The sequence below is a fragment of the Papio anubis genome, chromosome 1, assembly GCF_008728515.1.
Source record: "Papio anubis isolate 15944 chromosome 1, Panubis1.0, whole genome shotgun sequence".
Classification (NCBI taxonomy): Eukaryota; Metazoa; Chordata; class Mammalia; order Primates; family Cercopithecidae; genus Papio; species Papio anubis.
The window spans coordinates 52,269,083-52,291,382 of record NC_044976.1 but is presented as its reverse complement, the minus strand read 5'-3'; the positions used below and the strand labels follow the sequence as shown (position 1 = coordinate 52,291,382).

At 41.1% G+C, this 22,300-nt stretch overlaps 1 protein-coding gene and 1 non-coding gene across 6 annotated transcripts in view; one reads left to right on the top strand and one right to left on the bottom strand.

Moving 5' to 3' along the window:
• NDC1 (NDC1 transmembrane nucleoporin) overlaps positions 1–22,300 on the top strand; it is a 67,743-nt gene that overhangs the window by 20,647 nt on the left and 24,796 nt on the right. For all 5 annotated transcript variants that reach the window (XM_021941787.2, XM_003891914.4, XM_031668963.1 and 2 more), the window contains 8 exons: positions 2,850–2,901; positions 4,805–4,940; positions 6,078–6,170; positions 8,256–8,337; positions 11,115–11,270; positions 15,102–15,347; positions 15,443–15,558; positions 19,277–19,327. In XM_021941787.2, coding sequence (XP_021797479.1) covers positions 2,850–2,901; positions 4,805–4,940; positions 6,078–6,170; positions 8,256–8,337; positions 11,115–11,270; positions 15,102–15,347; positions 15,443–15,558; positions 19,277–19,327 — 932 coding nt within the window. The remainder of the gene's footprint in view (positions 1–2,849; positions 2,902–4,804; positions 4,941–6,077; positions 6,171–8,255; positions 8,338–11,114; positions 11,271–15,101; positions 15,348–15,442; positions 15,559–19,276; positions 19,328–22,300) is intronic.
• Positions 2,224–2,327, bottom strand: LOC116272062. The gene has a single exon (XR_004180793.1). It is a non-coding gene; the product is annotated as a U6 spliceosomal RNA (small nuclear RNA).

Here is a 22,300-nt window from a genome sequence, read left to right as displayed (position 1 = left end):
ATTATCCTTAAGTTTGGTCGCTTAACATAATCCCAGACTTCTTAGAGACCTTGTCCATATTTTCCTATTCTTTTTTTCTTTGTCTTTGTTGGATTGGGTTAATTTGATGATCTTGTCTTCAAGCTCTGAATTTCTTTCTACTTGTTCAGTTCTATTGCTGAGACTTTCCAGAGCATTTCACATTTCTAAAAGTGTGTGCAAAGTTTCCTGAATTTTTGTTTGTTTTTTCTTTAAGCTATCTATTTCTATGAATATTTCTCCCTTCACTTCTTGTATCATTTTTTGGCTTTCTTTGCAATGGGCTTCGCCTTTCTCTAGTCCCTCCCTGATTAGCCTAATAACTAACCTGAAAAAAGAATTTTTCAGGTTAAGTCAGGAATTTCTTCTTTGTTTGGACCCATTACTGGTGAACTAGTGTGATTTTTTGGGGGTGTTGAAGAACCTTGTTTAGTCATATTACCAGGGTTGGTTTTCTGGTTCCTTCTCATTTGGGTAGGCTCTGTCAGAGGGAAGGTCTAGGGCTGAAGGCTGTTGTTCATATTCTTTTGTCCCACGAGGTGTTCCTTTGATGCAGTACTCTCCTCCTTTTCCTATGGATGTGGCTTCCTATGAGCCGAACTGCAGTGATTATTGTTTCTCTTCTGGGTCTAGCCACCCAGTGAGTTTACCAGTCCCTGGGCTGATACTGGGGGTTGTCTGTACAGCGTCCTGTGATGTGAACTGTTTCTGGGTCTCTCAGCCATGGATACCAGCACCTGTTCCAGTGAAGGTGGTGAGGGGGTGCAGCGGACTCCATGAGGGTTCTTAGCTTTGGTGGTTTAATGCTCTACTTTTGTGCTGGTTGGGCCTCCTGCCAGGAGGTGGCGCTTTCCAGAAAACCTCAGCTGTAGTAGTATGGAGAGGGACTGGCAGTGGGTGGGGCCCTAGAACTCCTGAGATTATATGTCCTTTGTATTCCAGTAGGGAAGGACCATCAGGTGGGGGTGGGCTCAAACACTCCTTGGTCAGGTTTTGCTGCAGCTGCTGTGGGGGATGGGGGTTAGATTCCCAGATCACTGGAGTTGTGTACCTAGGAGGATTATGGCTGCCTCTGCCAAGTCATGCAGACTGTCAGGGAAGTGGGGGAAAGCTGGCAGTCACAGGCCTCACCCAGGTCCCATGCAAACCAAAGGGCCAGTCTCACTCCCACTGCCCCACAACAGCCCTGAGTCTGTTTCCAGGTGGAGGGCGAGATGGGCTTGAAAACTTGCCCTGGGCTACCCGCCTCCCAGCTGGGAGAGAAAAGAGCTTGGTTGGTTCTTGCCCGCCTGTGGAGTCTGCACATTAGATTTGCCCCCTTCCCCAGGTTCTGGCCAGGAGGCTTCTTGCCTTGTTCAAATTGTTACAGAGTTCAGCTGGAGATTTCCTTCCCCCTGTGGAGTTTTACCCCCTGCTCCTCTGGTCACCCGTCCGATGAAACCCTGTGGTGCCAGGCAGGAATGGCCTGCTAGGGAACGCAGCGAGCTCCCAGGGCCTTTCTGCTGCTTCCTCTACCCCTGTATTTCTCTTGACTCTCTAAATTGGTTCAGCTCCAGGTAAGGTCAGAAACTTCTTCTGCAAACAGACCTTCAGCTTCTCCAGTGGGGGTGTGTGTTCAGGAGAGGAGGGTCTTCCTTTTCCACTTCCACAGTTGGGGCACTCACAGTATTTGGGGTGTTTCCTGGTTCCTCAGGAGCAGTCTGCTTCCTTCAGAGGGTCTGTGGGTCCTCTTGGGATTGCTGGTTTGTTCTTGCAGTTGATCTGGAGCTAAAAATCACGACACGAGCTTCTGCAAGCTGCCCTGTGTGGAGTTTTGCCACCCATCCGCCATGATGATTGGTAGCGGCTCTTTTCTTTTAGAGATGGGGTCTTGCTGTGTTGCCCAGACTAGTCTTGAACTCTTGGCCTCAAGTGATCCTCCCACTTTGGCCTCCCAGAATACTGGGATTATAGGCATGAGCCATCATGCCCAGCCTCATTGTAATGTATTAACCTACTACATACAGTCAGCCTGGTTGTTCCTCTAGAGTTGTATATTTGGGCTAATTTAGTGACTATGATCATTTCCTTGATTTGCTTTTTCTCTTATAACTTCATTTATGTTCAATTCAAGTTTCGTTTTCAGCGTTATCACTTTTCATTTCTTTGTTGCACTTTGATTTTTTTTTTTGCCAGTTTCTTTTTTTTTATTAAAACCATTTTTTTTTTTTAATGGAAGGCTTCATGAATTTGCATGTCATCCTTGTATGGGGGTTATGCTAATCTCTCTATCATTCTGATTTTAGTATATGTGCTGCTGAAGCAAGCACTACTTTCCTGTTTTAGCTATTCATTTTTTAAAAGTATCATTTGGATTTATTATGGGAAACAAGGAGGCAACACAACTACAGGCTTTGCTGTCCGTATCTGTACTGAATAACAGATCCAAGTGACCAATCAGCAACAGACCTTGAGAGAACTGATGGGATTGGGTCACAGATTATAGTGCGCATCTGTTATCTACATATTGATTTGCATACTGAAAAGTACTGTATGCAGTCACTTATAGTTAATATACCACAGTAACTAGAGTTTGAACTATATTTTTGGGTGACTGGTATTTTTTAACTAAACCGTGGTAACTGAAATGTGTGTATATCAGAACTGTGCAAAGCAAAGACTGCCTGTGTTAGTAAGTACTGTCTTTCCTACTGTCAATTGCTAATCAGTCTAACATTTTGACTGAGGTCTTGGTGTTTATGTGGCCATGTCATTGACCTTATATTCTAAAGCTTGACTAAAACTTGTTTTATAACTTTTTATGTTCATAGCTTGGTATTTTTTCCCCTCAGGCTATATTCCCAAAGCTTGGATTAGCACTGCTATGAACCTTCACATCGATGAGTAAGTGATACATAAAAAGTCTAATTTTAACTCTGTTTCCATTCTCTTAGATGTTAGCTGTTTTCCAGATATTTTGTTTAGATTTTGCCTTTAACATATTTTAAAAAATTGTATTCATTTTTGAATACATATAGTTTATATGGTTTAAAATTCCAAAGGTGTATAAAAGGGTAAAATTAGCAGGAGATGGTGGTACATGCCTGTAGTCCCAGATACTTGGGAGGTTGAGGCAGGAGGGTCGCTTGAGCCCAGGAGTTCAAGGATGCAGTGAGCTATAATTGTGCCACTGCACTCCAGCCTAGGCAATAGGGTGAGACCCTGTCTCAAAAAGTAAATAATAGTAATAATAGGGTATAAAATGAAAAAGTCTCCTCCTCTGTCTCCACTCACCCAGTTGTCTGCAGAAGTAAGCAATGATAATTGTTCTTAGATGCAGCTTTTATACTCTACAAAAGTGGATTTCTCGAGTTGCATGGTCCAGTCCTCTGCTTTGTCTTTCTCCCCAACAATCATTCGTTCTCTGGTGTCTCATGAATATACCAATGCTGTGGCATTGTTCTAATTTAGCCTGTGAGGAAACCAAAATTGAGCAAGGTCAGGTGATTAGTTGAAGGTCACAAGTGGCAGTCGAGTGACAGCAATGGTGTATATTGTTCTGGTTATCCTCTATGCACTTTGCACATAAAGGTTTAATCTCTTGTATTTGCTGAATAAAAGTCAGTTTCTCTTGGTGTTTGTTCTTATTGTGTATTCCATTGTAAGGGTTTTTGTTTCATATATGAAATTCACTAATAGCAGTTTTAGGGAGTGGGAATATTGACATGCATGGTATTTAAGAGATATTATGGTTTCTCACTTTTCAAAGTTTCTAGGCAAAATTCAGTTTTGTCTTCTGCTTAATTGCTAGGCATGAAACCAAATGCATGAGTCATTTATTGTTTTAGTCCAGATTTTAAACTAGGTGAAATGGAAAGAGAAAAGTAATAATGGCATTTGATAGAGATTTAACAATATTTTTTTCTTCTTTGCACTCAAAAAATGTTTTGTGGGTATGGCTGAGTGCCTGATATTCTGTCCTTCATTTATGTCAGGGCCTCAATAAATGTTTACTTAGAAGTTAAAAATAACTTCATCATTGGTTGACTCCCCCAGTGAATGTCAAGCACTGTATTGGGCACTCCTAATGTAAGCTGTTTTAAAAATTGTGATAGGATTAAGAGGAAGAATGAAGAGATTATGCCACTGTTATATGGATGAGGAAACCGAGGGTGGGATGGGTGGAGTGATTTACCTAATCACAACACTTAGAAATGGCAGAGTCAGGTTCCAATCCTGGTTTTCACAGTGCTGGTTGTAGGATTATAATAACTTTGCCAATTGATCTAGTCAAAGTTTTGGAAAGATGGCAGCATTAGCTTTACTTAGCATTCTAACAGAGTATCTTAAATTGCTTTAACATTGTTTAGGAGCATGTGCTTTTAATGACTGCGAATCTGTGGTTTATAGGGCATAAGGATAAAGCTGAAATCTGGTCCAGGAGAGGTACTAGTCATGTTTAATGGTTTTGCGGCATTAGACTACAAAGCAACAATAATAATCTTTTATCCAGCTGCTCGTAGTAAGGCTTATAAGCTTAGCTCGTTCTTCCTTCGTAGTAAAAGTCATTGAAGATTTTTAACACGAGAAACTGTAGTCCCGATTTAGGTCTGTGCTTTCCTTAAAGCTCCCTCATGTACCTTATAGAAAGTATTAGGGAAAGAGCTCTACAAGGGTACCAAAGGAGAGGAGTCTGTCAACATTGTTATTTAGAAATAATATTTGTGTCTCAGTGTGGAGACTTCAGTGTGTTAATATTTAGATTGCATTTTTCCTAGAGGATTAATAGTAATTTCTGTGTTCACAGGCAGGTTCATAGGCCACTTGACACAGTGAGTGGCCTCTTAAATCTCTCACTACTCTACCATGTCTGGCTGTGTGGTGTCTTTCTCCTGATGACTTGGTATATCTCATGGATACTCTTCAAAATCTATGCCACAGAGGTATGTTTTTTAAAATACTTTTTGTTAATACGTCTGTGTTTTGGAGTGCACGGTTGATTTTTAGCAGAGCATACTGATCAGCACGCCCAAAACGATTTCCCTAAGTTGATTTTTGGTCTCTCTTCTGAGACTATTGGAGCTGTATCATTTGTAACCACCATTTATGTGGTATTTTTTTTTCAGAGGAACAGTGTGGATATTCACTTAATTTTTGGAAATTAAACTGAATGGACTGCCACTATGCTTTATTGATATCCTAGTTGTCTTCTGGAGGCTCCATTTCTCTACTGAGTACATACTAAATGGATTTGAATTTTAAATTAATTTTCCATGTCATTGGCACAGCTACTATTAAAATATTTAAATATGCGGCAGTAAGAGGTTTTTTTTTTTTTTTGTGATAGCGTCTCACTCTGTCACCCAGGCTGGAGGGCAGTGGCCTGATCTCGGCTCACTGCAATGTCTGCCTCCCGGGTTCAAGTGATTCTCCCACCTCAGCTTCCCGAGTAGCTGGGACTACAGGCGTGTGCCACCACGCCCGGCTAATTTTTTTTGAATTTTAGTAGAGACAGGGTTTTACCATGTTGGCCAGGCTGGTCCCAAACTCCTGACCTCAAAGTGATCTGCCCTCAGCCTCTTAAAGTGCTGGGATTAGAGGCGTGAGCCACCACACCCAGCCAAGATATTTGTTTTCTGAAGGGAAGTTTTAAAATTTATATTAAAGAAATGATTTTGGAAATTGAGGTGAGCTTCTGGATAATTCCCACAGAAATCTTTTTAAGTGATTGAGAATTACATTGTTTTTGTCATCCAAATGTTTGTCTTAGAAAATTAGTGTTTCTGTTTTATTTTACCATCTGTGTAGGTTTGTATTCTTCAGTGGCTTCAGAGAATCCTTGTTTGTGAAATTGGTTTTTGTTATTCAGAACCAGAGTCTAGTAAAGTTGGGAAAGTAACATTAAAAAAAAAATGGTGTGTTTGGGTTTATTTAACTTTAACCTGTCTTTGCAAGGAGCACGAAATATGTCAGTTTGGTTGTGCTGTCTATTTTTATAAGAAGTTTTAATTTGTGCATGCTTATTGAATGTAAGATGATCATGAAAATAATCATTTTTGGTTTTTAATTATATTTGATAGGCTCATGTGTTTCCTGTTCAACCACCATTTGCAGAAGGGTCAGATGAGTGCCTTCCGAAAGTGTTAAATAGCAATCCTCCCCCCATCATAAAGGTACCAAAACTGTGTTTCATATCTTCACATAGTTATCTCTAACTTTATTCAATAAACTTAATATTTAGCATATTTAAGTAGTTGTATTTTTTGAGGGCCTATAATATTCTCGTACTGGTATAATAAAAATCACCTACTTGTTAATGCTGTCTGTTTTTTCAATTTTCATTCCAAGTGACTAAAATGCAGGTGCACAGTACAGTCTATGTGTGTAAGCTAGTTAATTCTATATTCAGAAGCAGAATATTTCCAAGCATAAAATACAGTGATGTGCAGTCATCTACATTAACTTCTCACAAACAGTTTATGATAGCATAACAAAACATTATTGATTTTTTGATCACTGGATCAAAACTTTCACTCTTGTAGTATTAGTTGGCTTTTGTGATCAAAGATAGTGCTTAGTAATGTATAGATATTCGGTGAACTCTCCTTAAGTATGAATTGCTGGTAATGATCCTAAAACTAATTACAATCAAGAATTTAAAGAAATTGCAGTAATTTTACAAATCAATCTAAGTAAGCATAAATGGTTTCGATTGAATTTGCAAGTTGAAATTTTAAGCTAGATCTACAATATGTGTATTCCTGTTAAAAGGTCCTTTAGAAAGAGCTAAAAGAGGCCGAGTGTGGTGTTCAGCACTTGGGAGGCCGAGGTGAGAGGATCACTCGAGCCCAGGAGTTCAAGACCAGCTTGGAAAACATAGGGAGACCTCATCTCAACAAAAATTAAAAAATTAGTTGAATGGCATGGTGGTACATGCCTGTGGTCCCAGCTACTTGAGAGGTGGAGGCAGGTGCATTCCTTGAGCTTAAGAGTTGGAGACTGCAGTGAGCTGTGATCCTGCTACTGCATTTTAGCCTGGGTGACAGAGTGAGACCTCATCTCTAAACAAACAAACAGAAATGCTAAAAGAAAGTAGTTAGAACCCAGTTTTGATCACACTCTAAAAAATTTATAAACAAATAAAGAAATGAATTGAATTACTTTTAAATACTAATTATAACTAATTTGTTAGAGAAACTTAAAAGTATCAGTTACTCATTTGGTTATTTACCAAATATTTATTTGATGGTACATCAGTCTCTGCTAGTTTGTGGTAGAATGATGAATAAGACATAGCACAGCCTAGTGGAAAGTACAGACACCCAAAATAATTAAAATGTACCGTGGCAAGTACATTGGGACCTCTTACTCTGCTTGGGACCAATAAAAGAAAACTTCAGAGAGGGATGGTGTCTTGAAGGGTGAGTAAAGAGATTTGCCTGGGAAAAGATGAAAATTTTCAGTAAAGAAAAAAAAAGTGATAGGGCAGGTGGGCGTGGTGTCTCATGCCTGTAATCCCAGTACTTTGGGAGGCCAAGACAGGTGGATCACTTGAGGTCAGGAGTTCGAGAGCAGCCTGGCCAACGTGGTGAAACCCCATCTCTACTAAAAATACAAAAATCAGTTGGATGTGCTGGTACGTGCCTGTTGTCCCAGCCACTTGGGAGGCTGAGGCAGGAGAATCGTTTGAACCCAGAAGGTGGAGCTTGCAGTGAGCCGAGATCACGCCACTGCACTCCAGCCTGGGCAACAGTGTAAGACTTTGTCTCAAAAAAAAAAAAAAAAAAAAAAAAAAATTAATAGGTATCACGTGCTAGGCACTGGCTTTGGATGTGGTAGCAAGATTTTCCATTTTTTTGTGGGCCGTACAGTTTGGTGGGTGGAATCAGATGAGACAATAAACATTCAATTACGATACATGATGTTAGTGCCATGGTCGAGAGCTATGTGAGTGTACGTTTGTGTGAGGGAAACCAGGGAAAGTTCCAGGAGGAAGTGATGTCTCAGTTTCCCACCACAGAGATAGGAAAGAGCGCAGAGAATTCTGTAGTTCCTTGTAGCTGGAACTTGTTGTAGGTAGGGAGGGTAGAGGCAGGAAAGTTCTGAAAGTCTGGAAAGGAAGGTTATGGTTCTGAGATTTTTTTTTTTTCATGAAAAAGTTTAATTAATTTCCTCTTGGATATATAATGATGAACCCAATTAGATTTTATATAGAGGTTAAAAAAATTTAAATAATATATGTTTTTTCCCCCTTTTAGTATTTAGCCTTGCAGGACCTGATGTTGCTTTCTCAGTATTCTCCTTCACGAAGACAAGAAGTTTTTAGCCTCAGCCAACCAGGTATTGCTAAAAGTAATAGACCTGATTAGGCATATGTGTGTAGAAAGTAGTTCACTTCAAGTTTTTGGTGAGAATGATGTATTTAATAAAATATCAGACGTCGGTGAGTCCATTAAATGAAGTATTGAATTAAATCTTACACAACTTAAGCATTTATTTCCTTCAGCTCCTTCATTTCCTTAACCTGAAGAAATTATGCAGTACATTGACAATTTTAGGGCAGAAAAATACAGTTTAAGAATTCTAAAAGTTTGACTAGACGTGGTGGCTCACCTCTGTAATCCTAGCACTTTGGGAGGCCAAGGTAGGTGGATTACTTGAGCTTAGGAAATTGAGAACAGCCTGGGCAACATGGTGAGACCCTTTCTCTACAAAAAATACAAAAAATTAGCCTAGTGTGGTAGCATGTGCCTGTAGTCCCAGCTACTTGGGGAGCTGAGCTGGGAGGATTGCTTGAGCCCAGGAGGTTGAGGCTGCAGTAAGCCAAGATTGCGCCGCTGCACTCTAGCCTGGGTGACAAAGTGAGACCCTGTCCCCCTCCCCACCCCCAAAAAGAATTCTAAAACTTTTAATGCTATGACGGATCTTAAAAATTAGGTGGTCTAATCTCTAGATGGGAGATTTAAGTCTCAGAGATTGGCTTAAATAAAGTTAATGTCAGAATTGGAATAAGAGTCCTGTCATTTGGCTCCATGTACAGGACTCCTGCTATGCTACTCTGCCTCCCTTTAAAAAAAATTAGGAAGAAACTAGATTTGATGGTGACTCAAGGATGCTCTCAGCAACTCTGAAACACTTATCCACTGTTCTTGCCATGCTGTTCAAGACTGTGACTTTGCCAGTTCTCTGTTGTTCCTAGAGGGAAAACAGTCCAGTCCCAGGCACCGGTGGGAAACAGAACCTGGGTAACTTTTCTTTTGTTTTTTTAAGAGACAGAGTCTCACTGTATCACCAGACTGGAGTACAGTGTCATGATCACAGCTCACTATAACCTCAAACTCCTGGGCTCATATGATCTTCTCACCTCAGCTTTTCAAGTAGCTGGTATTATAGGTGCACACCAGGTGTGCACCACCACACCTGGCTAATTTTTTTTTAAGTTTTGTTGAAACACGGTCTTGCCATGTTTCCCAGGCTGACCTTGAACTCCTGGGGTCAAGCAGTTCTCCTGCCTTGGCCTCCCAAAGTGTTAGAATTACAGGTGTGAGCCAGTACACCCATCCAGCTTTTCATCTTCTTTTTAATGATTTCTTCATTATTTTGCCAAGCTTGCGAATTACCAGATAAAACACCGGATAATAAACCTTCTACAGTTCAGTGTTACATGGAAATAAAATCCAGTTATATAAAAATATAATTGACTGGAACCACTCTCCTTTTAGTAGCATGAGAAACCCAGAACTGATACTGTGGAAAATTAGCTATAACAATGCTTTTCTATCAGATTTGAGTTAACCTAGGAATTCTATACTCTAAATGTTTTTTACCAGAGATTCAGGTAAACCGTAAAAGGGTGGCATTTGCTCTGCCAGAGAGTGTGCATTCTAGCACATAATAAAATTTAATTGGCTGGGTGTGGCTCACATCTGTAATCCCAGCACTTTGAGAGCCTGAGGCAGGAGCATCATCTGAGGTCAGGAGTTTCAACATGGTGAAACCCTGTCTGTACTAAAAATACAAAAATTAGCTGGGCTTGGTGTTGCACACCTATGATCCCAGCTACTCGGGAGGCTGAGGCAGGAGAATTGCTTGAACCCTAGAGGCAGAGGTTGCAGTGAGCTGAGATCCCACCACTGCACTCCAGCCTGGGCAACAGAGCAAGACTCCATCACAAAAACAAACAAACAAAAATTTAATTGGATGGTTACACAGTTCCTAGTGTACCCACATTACAGTAGTACAAAATATCCTGAGGCCTAGTGATAAGAGTGTTGTGCGTGTGTGTTTGTAGGTGAAGTGGTATTCCTTCTGAGTTGTGCAGTGCAGGGAGTGTTTAAGGAGAGATCCAAGTGAAGAGGGAATGATCATTTGGCACATAGGATAGGGAAGCCAGTTTTCAGTGGACTTCTCTGCTATTTATGCATAATGAACCTTGCTTGATTTTTATATAATAACTCTAGGAGACAAAGATCTCCTATGAGAAATAAGGGAATTTTTAAAGGAATAGGACGCAGTAGTTTAAGTTAAATAATAAGATAATAGAACTGTAAGCTCTCTGAGTGTGAAGTGTGATCATTATTAATGAGTCATTCCCACAGATGTAACAGCAAATAGGGGCTATTATATACATGAAAATGTAAGGAAGCCCAGGGGTCAGACACAACAGTTTAGAGGTCACTGGGGACCATGGAGGTGCATCTCATTGGACATCTTAGTGTTCATTGTCTTAGTTCATTGTTCACAGTCATAGCAGTCTGTTTAATACTGCTAGTGTGGTAACCCTGGTCTTTCTCACTCAACCTGTGATCTAGTGTTTGGCTTTATTTTAGCGACCAATTTGAGAGGTTTTTTTTCTTTTTCTTTTTTTTGGTATGTATGTGGTAAAATAGTAAAATAGCAAGTTTTTGCTTGTAGACTTTTGGGAAACTTAATTCATCCAAATATTCATTGAACTCCTGCTGTGTATTAGATGTCATGAGTATAAACAGTAGCTTCACTAAGAAAAGTGGGTCCTGATGCAAAGCGTAAAGTAGAATTTCTTACTGACCTTTTCCCCCACTTCAAGAGGAGAATATAAGATTATTTACATTTTAAAAGCTGGTGTTTGGACCTCCTAGGTGGACATCCCCACAATTGGACAGCCATTTCAAGGGAGTGTTTGAATCTTTTAAATGGTATGACTCAGAAACTGGTTCTCTATCAAGAAGCTGCTGCTACGAATGGGAGAGTGTCTTCATCTTACCCAGTGGAACCTAAGAAATTAAATTCTCCAGGTAATCCCTAGGACTACTAAGAGGGGAAAACATTTACATTTTATTTCCTAAGAAAGATGTCCGTAGTAGACTGGGTGCGGTGGCTCATGCCTATAATCCCAGAACTTTGGGAGGCCGAGGTGGGCGGATCACAAGGTCAAGAGATTGAGACCATCCTGGCCAACATGGTGAAACCCCGTCTCTACTAAAAATACAAAAATTAGCTGGGCGTGGTGGCATGTGCCTTTAGTCCCAGCTACTCAGGAGGCTGAGGCAGGAGAATCGGTTGAACTGGGGAGGCGGAGTTTGCAGTGAGCTGAGATTGCATCACTGCACTCCAGCCTGGCGACACAGCGAGACTCTGTCTCAAAAAAGAAAGGGAGAGATGACCGTAGTTAATCTAAGGATACATATATGAGTGTGAGGTGTATATTTTTAGGGAAAATTGATCCAACATGGCATCTCATATTGAACCAAAAAAAAGACCTGGGTATCATTGTAGATTGAAAAAATTAAGCCCAAGACATCACGTTGTACACTCTAAGTATGTGCAGTTTTTCATTGGTAAATTTCAAACAAATTAAGTTCAGTGTGGTGGTAGCGTTAAAAACACTACCAAAATGATGGCTATTAAATAGGAGACTTCAGCTTACTTTAGTACAAAGCCAGGTGAATTTTCGCAGATAATATTCGATGCTGTTCTGGTTGCAGTAGCCCAGAGACAAAAAGTTGCTGTCCCAGAGAAGAGCAGCTGAGACGATTGGGTGATTTGGGAGTGGGGCATAATGTTAGTACCCCCTCCATTTAAAAGACAAAAGCTGAGGAGAAGTAGAGGTGGAGGAACCTGTCTTGTGCACCAGATCCCTTAAGTAGAAGATACCTGTGAATGTAAGACTGATAAAAGGACTTAATGTTTCACGTGTTTTGGAGCCAGGCATTTAGTGAAAATGGATGAAACTGGCTGGGTGAGGACAGTGGTGAACCTGCAAGGACGGGCTTCATCTGAAGGGGGAAGCTGTTGGTTAGCCCTGCTTCATTGTTCCCGTATGGGACTTTGGATACCATTTGTGAACTTCCGGTCTTTTTGAAAAAGAGAAGGCTGAAATCTCAAAATTTTGAGATGAAGTCTTTTAGTTTTTAAACATTGGCAACTAATCTTGATACTTAAAAATCACTATATGGATCAAAGCAAACTCATCGGGTTTCAAAGTCATTACTCTGGTGGGGTCATAGCCCCAAAACAAATAGATTACATATGAAAAATGATTTAAATAAATTCACACATGTCAGATTTTGAAAGGTTTGAGAGTGTTTCAGATGTTAATCAACTTTCAGATCAGCATTCCTCTATTCAACAAATACTTATTGAATTCCTACTGCATACCAAGCAGTGTGCTAGAAGCCAGGGAATCACAGATGAAAAACACTCTTGGATCTGATCTTTTAGTGGAAGGCACATAAATAATGATGCAATATAACTGCCAAAAGGAAATCTGTCCAAAAGGAGTCCGATTGGGTAAGATGATGTTTGATGATGAAAGGAAGCCTTGCTTGCAACAAAAAAAAATTTAGATTTTATTCTATGGGGATATGGAGCCATTGGAGAACTTTGAATAGGCTAGTTCCATCAAATTAGCATGTTAGAAAGATCATTGTAATTCTGAGTCGGGTAGATCATGAGTCTGACCAAATATGGAGCATTCATTATTGTAAGTTTTTGTCATATACCATCACTCAGCCATATTTTGAGGAATAATTGTAAAACTCTTAAAAACTCCAGTCTTAATTTTTTTTTTTTTTTTTGAGACGGAATCTCACTCTGTCGTCCAGGCTGGCGTGCAGTGGCCGGATCTCAGCTCACTGCAAGCTCCGCCTCCCGGGTTTACGCCATTCTCCTGCCTCAGCCTCCCGAGTAGCTGGGACTACAGGCAACCACCACCTCGCCCAGCTAGTTTTTTTGTATTTTTTTAATAGAGATGGGGTTTCACCGTGTTAGCCAGGATGGTCTTGATCTCCTGACCTCGTGATCCGCCCGTCTCGGCCTCCCAAAGTGCTGGGATTACAGGCTTGAGCCACTGTGCCCGGCCCCAGTCTTATTTTTAAATTGATTTTTCAAAGATTTCTAATTTCCATTAACTTCTAAAAAGTCATATAATGGGCCAGTTGTGGTGGCTTACGCCTGTTAATTCCAGCCAGCACTTCGGGAGGCCGAAGCAGGCAGATCACTTGAGGTCAGGAGTTTGAGACCAACCTGGCCAATATGGCGAAACACCGTCTCTACTAAAAATATAAAAATTAGCTGGCTGTGATGTTGCACACTTATAGTCCCAGCAACTCAGGAGGCTGAGGCAGGAGAATCACTTGAACCCGGGAGGTGTAGGTTGCAGTGAGCCGAGATCATGCCACTGCACTCCAGCCTGGGCAACAGAATGAGACTCCTTAAGAAAAATAAAAAAAAGAGAAAAGTCGTATAACGAAAATTTGGTATTTGGGATGTTTAATTTCTTATATTTCTTGTGGTGGTTTTATTAAGATGGAACCCAGCTGGGCAAGGTGGCTCACATCTGTAATCTCAGCACTTGGGGAGGCTGAGGCGGGCAGATCATGAGGTCAGGAGGTCAAAACCATCCTGGCCAACATGGTGAAACCCCGTCTCTACTAAAAAATACGAAAATTAGCTGGACGTGGTTGTGCGTGCCTGTATTCCCAGCTACTTGGAAGGCTGAGGCAGGAGATTCACTTGAACCAGGGAGTCGGAAGTTGCAGTGAGCCAAGATTGTGCCACCCATAGCACTCCAGCCTGGCCACGGAGTGAGACTCCATCTCAAAAAAAAAAAAAAAAAAAAGAAGATGGAATCGGAATCCTAATGCAGTGTATTTGTTTTTGTGGTTTGTGCTGGAGTGGCAAGAAAAGTTCCTTTGTTTTTGTATAACAGACTCTATTACTAAATTGGAGAATCATAAGATGACTTTTGAAAAAGTTGTTTACAGATCAGATTTATAGATATTCTGGGCAAATTATCCTTTGGTGTGACTTTTGTTAACTTGAAAGAACTTTCAGGCCAGGTGTGGTGGCTCATGCCTGTAATTCTAGCATTTGGGGAGGCCAGTGCAGGAGGATTCCTTGAGCCTAGGAGTTCAAGACCAACCTGGGAAACATGGCGAAACTGTCTCTACAAAAAGTTAAAAAATTAGCCAGGCATGGCAGCGTGTGCCTGTAGTCCTAGCTACTCAGGAAGCTGAGGTGGGAGGATCGCTGGAGCCCTGGAATTTGAGGCTGCAGTGAGCTGAGATTACACCACTGCACTGCGTCTGGGCTACAGAGCAAGATCCTGACTCAAATAAAAGAAAAGAAAAAGAAAAAGGAAAGGAAAGGAAAAAACTTTGGAGAAAATGGGGTAAGGTTAATATTTTTTTCCTGTATATGTTCACAATATAGATTTGTTTGTTCAGTCAAGTAATACTTAAAATAGTAATGCAGTAAAACTGGATGGATTCTAATGCAGTAATTAAAGTTGCCAATTAGAAATAAAATGTGAATTGATGAGTTCATTCAAAATTGCTTAAAGTTAGATAAACTGACCTTGAAGATGAAGATGTTCATGGAGGGGGAAAAAAAACAAGAGAGACTATATCAGTCTGACAGAAGAAGATGTATAAAGCTCTTTGAGTGGAGCTTGAATTGCAGTAGTAAAATCTGAATCTTGAGACTGTAATCCTAAATGGAAACAATCTACTGAGCTTTGGGTAAATGTGTTACACGAAAATTTGGTATGTGTAAAATTTGAAAGCATTGCTTCTAGCCCGCTTGGATCAGATTGCCTCTTCAGCACTGGATCTGTTCTTTTACAGAAGAAACTACTTTTCAGACACCAAAATCTAGCCAGATGCTTCGGCCTTCAGTGCCACCATTAGTTAAAACATCACTGTTTTCTTCAAAATTGTCTACACCTGATGTTGTGAGTCCCCTTGGGACCCCATTTGGCTCTAGTGTAATGAATCGGATGGCTGGAATTTTTGATGTAAACACTTGCTATGGGTCACCACAAAGTCCTCAGCTAATAAGAAGGGGGCCAAGATTATGGACATCAGCTTCTGGTGAGAATTATATATTTTCTAAGATTTTAAATGTCATAGTTGCAGAGTATCAGACAGCCTAAGTTCTTATCTTGCCTTTTCTTTTTTAAAAATAGATCAGCAAATGACTGAATTTTCTAATCCTTCTCCATCTACCTCTATTAGTGCTGAGGGTAAGACAACGAGACAGCCCAGTGTGATTTATTCATGGATTCAGAATAAACGTGAACAGGTAGGATGATATGGTTATAGGATGTATATTTGCATGTAAAATTGAGAACATTAGGGATCTCATATGAGTAAGTCATCAGGAATAATAAGGGTTTTTCTCTTTTTTTTTTTTTTTTTTGAGACGGAGTCTCGCTCTGTCACCCAGGCTGGAGTACAGTGGCGCGATCTCCGCTCACTGCAAGCTCCGCCTCCCGGGTTCGTGCCATTCTCCTGCCTCAGCCTCCCGAGTAGCTGGGACTACAGGCGCCGCCACCTCGCCCAGCTAATTTTGTTTTGTATTTTAAGTAGAGACGGGGTTTCACCGTGTTAGCCAGGATGGTGTCGATCTCCTGACCTCATGATCCGCCCGTCTCAGCCTCCCAAAGTGCTGGGATTACAGGCTTGAGCCACCGCGCCCGGCCAAGGGTTTTTCTCTTGATGCTTCATGTATTAAGTTGACTCAAATGAAACAGCCAATATTTGACTGGTTTGAGCTATACACATTGTAATTTCATATGGCTTAACCTGATAATCTGTGAATTATTTCATGTAAGAAATATTTGAGTTCTTTGTATATCCAAGGTATGCTTTTAGGCACTGGGAAAAAAGCAAACAAAACAGAGTCCTTGCCCATGTAATATTTACATTCGAGTGAGGGGAAATCAGTGAGTAAGCAAATGTATTATATTCTGTTTCTCTGAAATATAAAATATCATTAATTGTAAGACTTATGTACTATTAAGAAAAAAATGATACCTTAAACCATGACATGCTATTATTGACTGTAAGATGCATCTCAATAGGTCATATTCAAGATATGGAAAATATGCATAAGAAGGAAGACATTTGAAATGTCTTAAGTCTTATCTAGAAAAATAGAGCAAGGAAGACAGAGAGTTCCTAGGGGAGTGGGTATCATTTTATGTGGAGTGATAAGGGGAAGTCTCACTGATAAGGCAATGATTGATCAGAGACCTGAAGGGAGAGCAGGGAGCAGCCCAATGGATCTGAGATGGGAATGGACTTGGCTTGTGTGAAGAACAATGTGGATACCAGTGTGGCTGGAGCAGAGTAAGTGAGAGGAGAGTGGTAAGTGGGTGATAAGATCAGAAATGTAACAGACACCCAGGGCTCACTGGGTCCATCGGCTGTAGTAAAGACTGGCTTCATCTCTGAGTGTGATGGAAAGCCACTGTGTGGTCTTGCCCACAAGAATGATATGATGTAACTTACATTTTGAAAGTGCTACTCTAGGGGCTGTGTTGGCACTAAACTCTTGCAAGGTAGGTGTGGAAGCCCAGTTAAGGCTGTTGCAGTAATCTAGTGGGAGATGGTGGTATCTGTGAGCAGAGTGGTTGTGGTGGGGGCTGTAAGATGTGGTCAAAGTCTAGGTATGTATTTTAAAGTAGATGGAATAGGATTAGCTTATGGTTTGGTTGTGGTGTATACTAGAAATAGTGTTAACTGTTAAAGATTTTGGCCTGAAGATCTGGAATCATATAGTTGCAATTTATTGAATTGGAATTTACTGATCTTTCTGGAGAAGGAAATTTGATAGAGGTGAGGGGAGGGAAATCAGGAGTTTGATTTTGGAGATGCCAATTTTGAGATGCCTATGAGACAACCAGGTGAAAATACCGAGTAAGAAATTAGGCATATAGCAGTAGTGTAGGGGAAAGTTGTGGACTAGAAATGTAACTTTGGAAGTTTTTAGAGTATAGATAGTATTCAAAGCCATGAGACTCGATGCAAACTCTTGAATGAAATACAGAAGAAAAGAGATATCGAAGAAAGGGGCCCTCCAATGACTAAAGGTCTGGGAGATGAAGAATAGCATGGAGACTGAGGAGCAGCCTCTGAGGTGGGTAGAAAACCAAGGAAAGAAAGAGTTTCAAGGAGGAGGAGGTGCAAGTGTCAGATGCTGCTGATGGGTAGCCTGGGCGGGAGCTAAGAATTAACTGTTGAGCTAGAAATGTGGAGGTCACTGAGTCCTTGACAAGAGCTGTTGGCTGGAGTAGTGCAGACAAAAGCCAAAATGCATGAGTTCAGGAGAGATTGGTAGATGAATTGGAGACCACAAGAAAAGCCACATTTTTCAAGGAGTTTGTTGTAAGTGGAGCAGAAAAATGGGGCAATAGCTGCGAGGAATTGAGGGGTCAAGGAACTTTTTAAAAATTTTGAGATGGGTTCTTGGTCTGTCTGTTGCTCAGGCTGGAGTGCAGTGGTATGGTCATGGCTACACTGCAGCCTTGAACTCCCAGGCTCAAGTGATTTTCCCACCTCAGCCTCCTGAGTAGCTGGGACTACAGGTGCATGCCACCATGCCTGGCTAATTTTTTTAATTTTTGTTTTTTGTAGAGACACAGTCTTGCTATGTTGCCCAGGCTGATCTCAAACTCTTGGCCTCAAGCAGTCATCCTGCCCGAGCCTCATAAAGTGTTGGAATTACAGGGGCGAGCCACCACGCCCAGTCGGGAGAAATTATAACATGTTTGCTGATGGAATGACTTTATTAATAGGGAATTAATGGTTAAAGGCATTTTATAAACTTCAGGATCCCATATGGCTCTATATGCCATTAGTACTGCCGTGTCACTTTTACCCAACCAGACATGTGCTGCTTACTGCAGCCTTCTGACTAGTCATGCAGCTTTGGGTGAGAGTATGGTAGGAGCAGATTCACTTTTAAGTTAGTTCGATTAGCTTTTAGCTGATACTAAGAACATTTTTCCCCCGGGATTGTCAACTAGTAGAAAACTACTTTGTGTCTTAAGATATTTTTTTTCCTGTAATCTCAGCACTTTGCGATGCCAAAGTGGGAGCATTGCTTGAGCCCGGGAATTTGAGACCAGCATGGGCAACATGGCAAAACTCCATCTCTACTAAAACTACAAGAATTAGCTGGGCGTGGTGGTGCATTCCTGTAGTCCTAGCTACTTGGGAGGCTAAGGCAGGAGAATCACCTGAGCCCAGAAAGCAGAGGTTGCAGTGAGCTATGAATATGCCACTGCACTCCAGCCTGGGTGAGACCCTGTCTCAAAAAACAAGATTTTTTTTTCCTGTGAGAGAAACATACTCTTTTTTGGGGTATTAAGAGGTTAAAGGGCAGGACAGTTATAGAGAATTGAGAAATAATATGGCCTTGAAAAATATCTCCAGTCTGTAATCCTAGCACTTTGGGAGGCTGAGGTGAGAGGACTGCTTGAGCCCAGGAGTTTGAGACCAGCCTGGGCAAGATGGTGAGACCCTGTCTGTACAAAAACATTTAAAAATTAACTAGGCATGGTGGTATGCCTGTAGTCCCAGCTACCCAGGAGGCTGAGGTGGGACAATCTGTTGAGCCCAGGAATTTGAGGTGGCAGTAAGCTGTGATCATATAACTGCACTCCAGCCTGGGTGACAAAGTGAGACCCTGTTTCTGAAATAAAAAGAAAAAAATTTCAACAAAATCACTTAGAATTTTTTTTTTTTTTTTTTTTAATGTCAGGCCTCTAATTTGGGGGTTAAATGTGTATACATGGGAATACAGTTTAGGTTAGTTGGCTCATCTTGGTTATCTAATTTATAGTACAAAGGTATTTAGTTACATGGCGTATCTAAGTATTATTATTCTTTGCCCACAAGATGTGAAGTGTTTCATTTTTTTATTTAAGTTAGTGTCTGGAAGAACTAGGAAATGTGTTATATTAGAATAGAATTTAAAAGGTAAATGTGTTAATTCTTCCTTTTTTCCAACTCAGGTTAAGAATTTCTTGTCAAAACGGGTGCTGATAATGTATTTTTTCAGTAAGGTAAGAATATGTGGTTATAGCGTTGGGAATGGGGAGGGAGGAAATGAAATATGAAATAAAGTAGCAGATAGGATCTGACTTGTAAATATTTTATAGCTTAATCCTATCAAGCCAGGCAGCTTTGCATAGTGCTTCACTGAACCTCCGTTTTAACAATAGTTGCCCTAGACACACATCTCACTTCAGTGGCTTCCGAAGCTTGACTGTCTAGTTGCCTCTCGAGTCTCTTGGCTGCTGGCAGCTTTGTGTTGATAGGCAACACGGACCCCTTCCTGCTGTCTGGATCTTCACAAAGTGAACAAATTTGTGTGACTATCTGGTGCTTCTTGACTCATGTCCTACAAGCATCTTTGTGACCAGTTTGGTGTTCAAAAGAGAGATGATGATATCACAGGTGTTAAATTTATGATGAATAAAAAGTTATAATTCAGACCACACATGAAATGACTCCCCAACTTGTGTATCCGCTGTTCCAGCTGCCACAGGAGAGAAAATCTTAGTTGTAGAAGCTAAAGATTCATTCCTGTTTTTGCTGGCTATGGCTATTGTGTCTTTAATCGTTTGATGTGCAAAACCTTTGCCCTTATGTAGGAGAAAGAATTTTTTTTTTAGTTTTTAAAATCTAGCCTCTCTTTCTGCAGATATTGCAGTATTATCTAATGTCACACTCACTCCATTAATACCTTCAAGTGAAAATTTATATTGGCATCTGTTATATTTATTATTTGGGAGTCATACTCTGGTGGAAAAAGAGGTCTAAGCAACCCTGATAGAGTATAGATAACACATAACACAGTCATTTCAGGGGCTTGAAACTGCTTTTCCACTATGGTGGAAGGGACGATCCACCCAACTAGCCATTAACCTTTACCAAAAAATAATCCACTCTGGGCTACCCATTAGAGGAAGGTGTCTTGTCTTCCACCAAAAGGAAGAGAGTTTGTCTGAAGTTTTACCTCAGTGCTTGATTTTAAAAGAAGGAGAAAATAACTCACCGTGAGTGTCTTATGTGTGCCATACTCTGTTTTCGCTTCAGTTCCCTCATTTAATTCTAACAGCATTCCTGTGAGATATGTATTCATGCTGGGCGCGGCGGCTCAAGCCTGTAATCCCAGCACTTTGGGAGGCCGAGACGGGCGGATCACGAGGTCAGGAGATCGAGACCATCCTGGCTAACACGGTGAAACCCCGTCTCTACTAAAAAATACAAAAAACTAGCTGGGCGAGGTGGCGGGCACCTGTAGTCCCAGCTACACGGGAGGCTGAGGCAGGAGAATGGCGTAAACCCAGGAGGCGGAGCTTGCAGTGAGCCGAGATCCGGCCACTGCACTCCAGCCCGGGCGACAGAGCAAGACTTCGTCTCAAAAAAAAAAAAAAAAAAAAAAAAAAGAGATATGTATTCATTTTACAGATAAAAAGTAGCCAGGTGTGATGGTGGGCTCAGAGGAGTCAGGTAGCTAGCCTAAGGCACAGAGACAGTAAGTGGCAGACCACATGGTGACCAAGATCTCCTGTTTTCTTGAAAGTGAAAGGCTAATTTTGATCCCAGTTTTGCAAGTGGATCTATTATGTGATAAATTATAGACAGTGCTGCTATTTGATGTTAAAAAATGTAACTTAATAGGCTTGTTATATGGTACTCAATAGGCTTCATTGGGTAAATAACCAAAGACAGCATTTGTTAAAATGGACAAATTGTTCCACCCCATTCCATAGTGGTGAAACCCCGCCTCAATAAAAAATACAAAAAACTAGCCGCGCGTGGCAGGCGCTTTTGCAGTCCCAGCTACTCGGCTGGAGGTGAGAATGCATGAACCCGAGGCTGGCAAGTGAGCTGAGATCCGCCACTGCACTCCAGCTCATTAAGGACACCTGGCCTCCAAAAAAGAAAAAGAAAGTTTAGGTAGCTGCAGTACCAAGGCTATTCTTAAGTAAATATGGATAGAATTGACATCATAATCTTTTTTTTGAGATGGAGTCTTGCTGTGTCACCAGGCTGGAGTGCAGGCGTGATCTTGGTTTCATCGTAAGCCCGCCTCTCCTGGTTCACTCCATTCTGCCCTAGCCTCCTGGTGAAGCTGGGACTACAGGCTTCGCCTACCTTTTTTCACCCCCTGGCTAATTTTTTTGTATTTTAGTGAGATAGGGTTTCACCATGTTAGCCAGGATGGTCTCTGACATCTTCTTGGATATCATATGATCCTCCTGCCTCGGGCCTCCTAAAGTGCTGGGATTAGTTAGGAACCACTGGGCCCTCTTATTGACACGTAATCTTTATGAAATAAGGTTAGTACAGAGATAAATATTGTATATTCTTATATAAGGAAGCTAAAAAATGACATTATGCTGGAGAAATGGTGATAACAGAGACTGGGAAGGATGGGTAGAGGGTAGGAGGAGGGTGGAGAGAAGTAGGTTAAAAGGTATAAATACACAGATAGATAGAAGGAATAAATCCAGTGTTTGATACCAGAGTAGGATGATTACAGTTCACAAAAACGTATTATACTCAGGTGATGGATACCCAAAATGCCGTGACTTGATCGTCATGCATTATATACATGTAACGAAATTTCACATGTACTCCATAATTTGTACAAATAAAAACATTTTTTAAACGAAGGTTAGGTGGTTTTTCTTTGAGTGGGGTTGAAGGTAGACAATTTAAGAGCGATAACAAGTAGGCAGTTTTGTTGTTGTTGTCTTTATTTTGGTTTTTTTTTTTTTGAGATGAAGTCTTGTTCTGTCGCCCAGGCTGGAGTGCAGTGGCGCGATCTTGACTCACTGCAACCTTTGCCTCCCGGGTGCAAGCGGTTCTCCCACTGCAGCCTCCCAAGTATCCAGGACTACAGGCATGCGCCACCACGTGGGCTAATTTTTTGTATTTTTAGTAGAGATGGAGTTTTACCATGTTGGCCAGGCTGATCTCAAACTCCTGACCCCAGGTTATTGGCCCTCCTTGGCCTCCCAAAG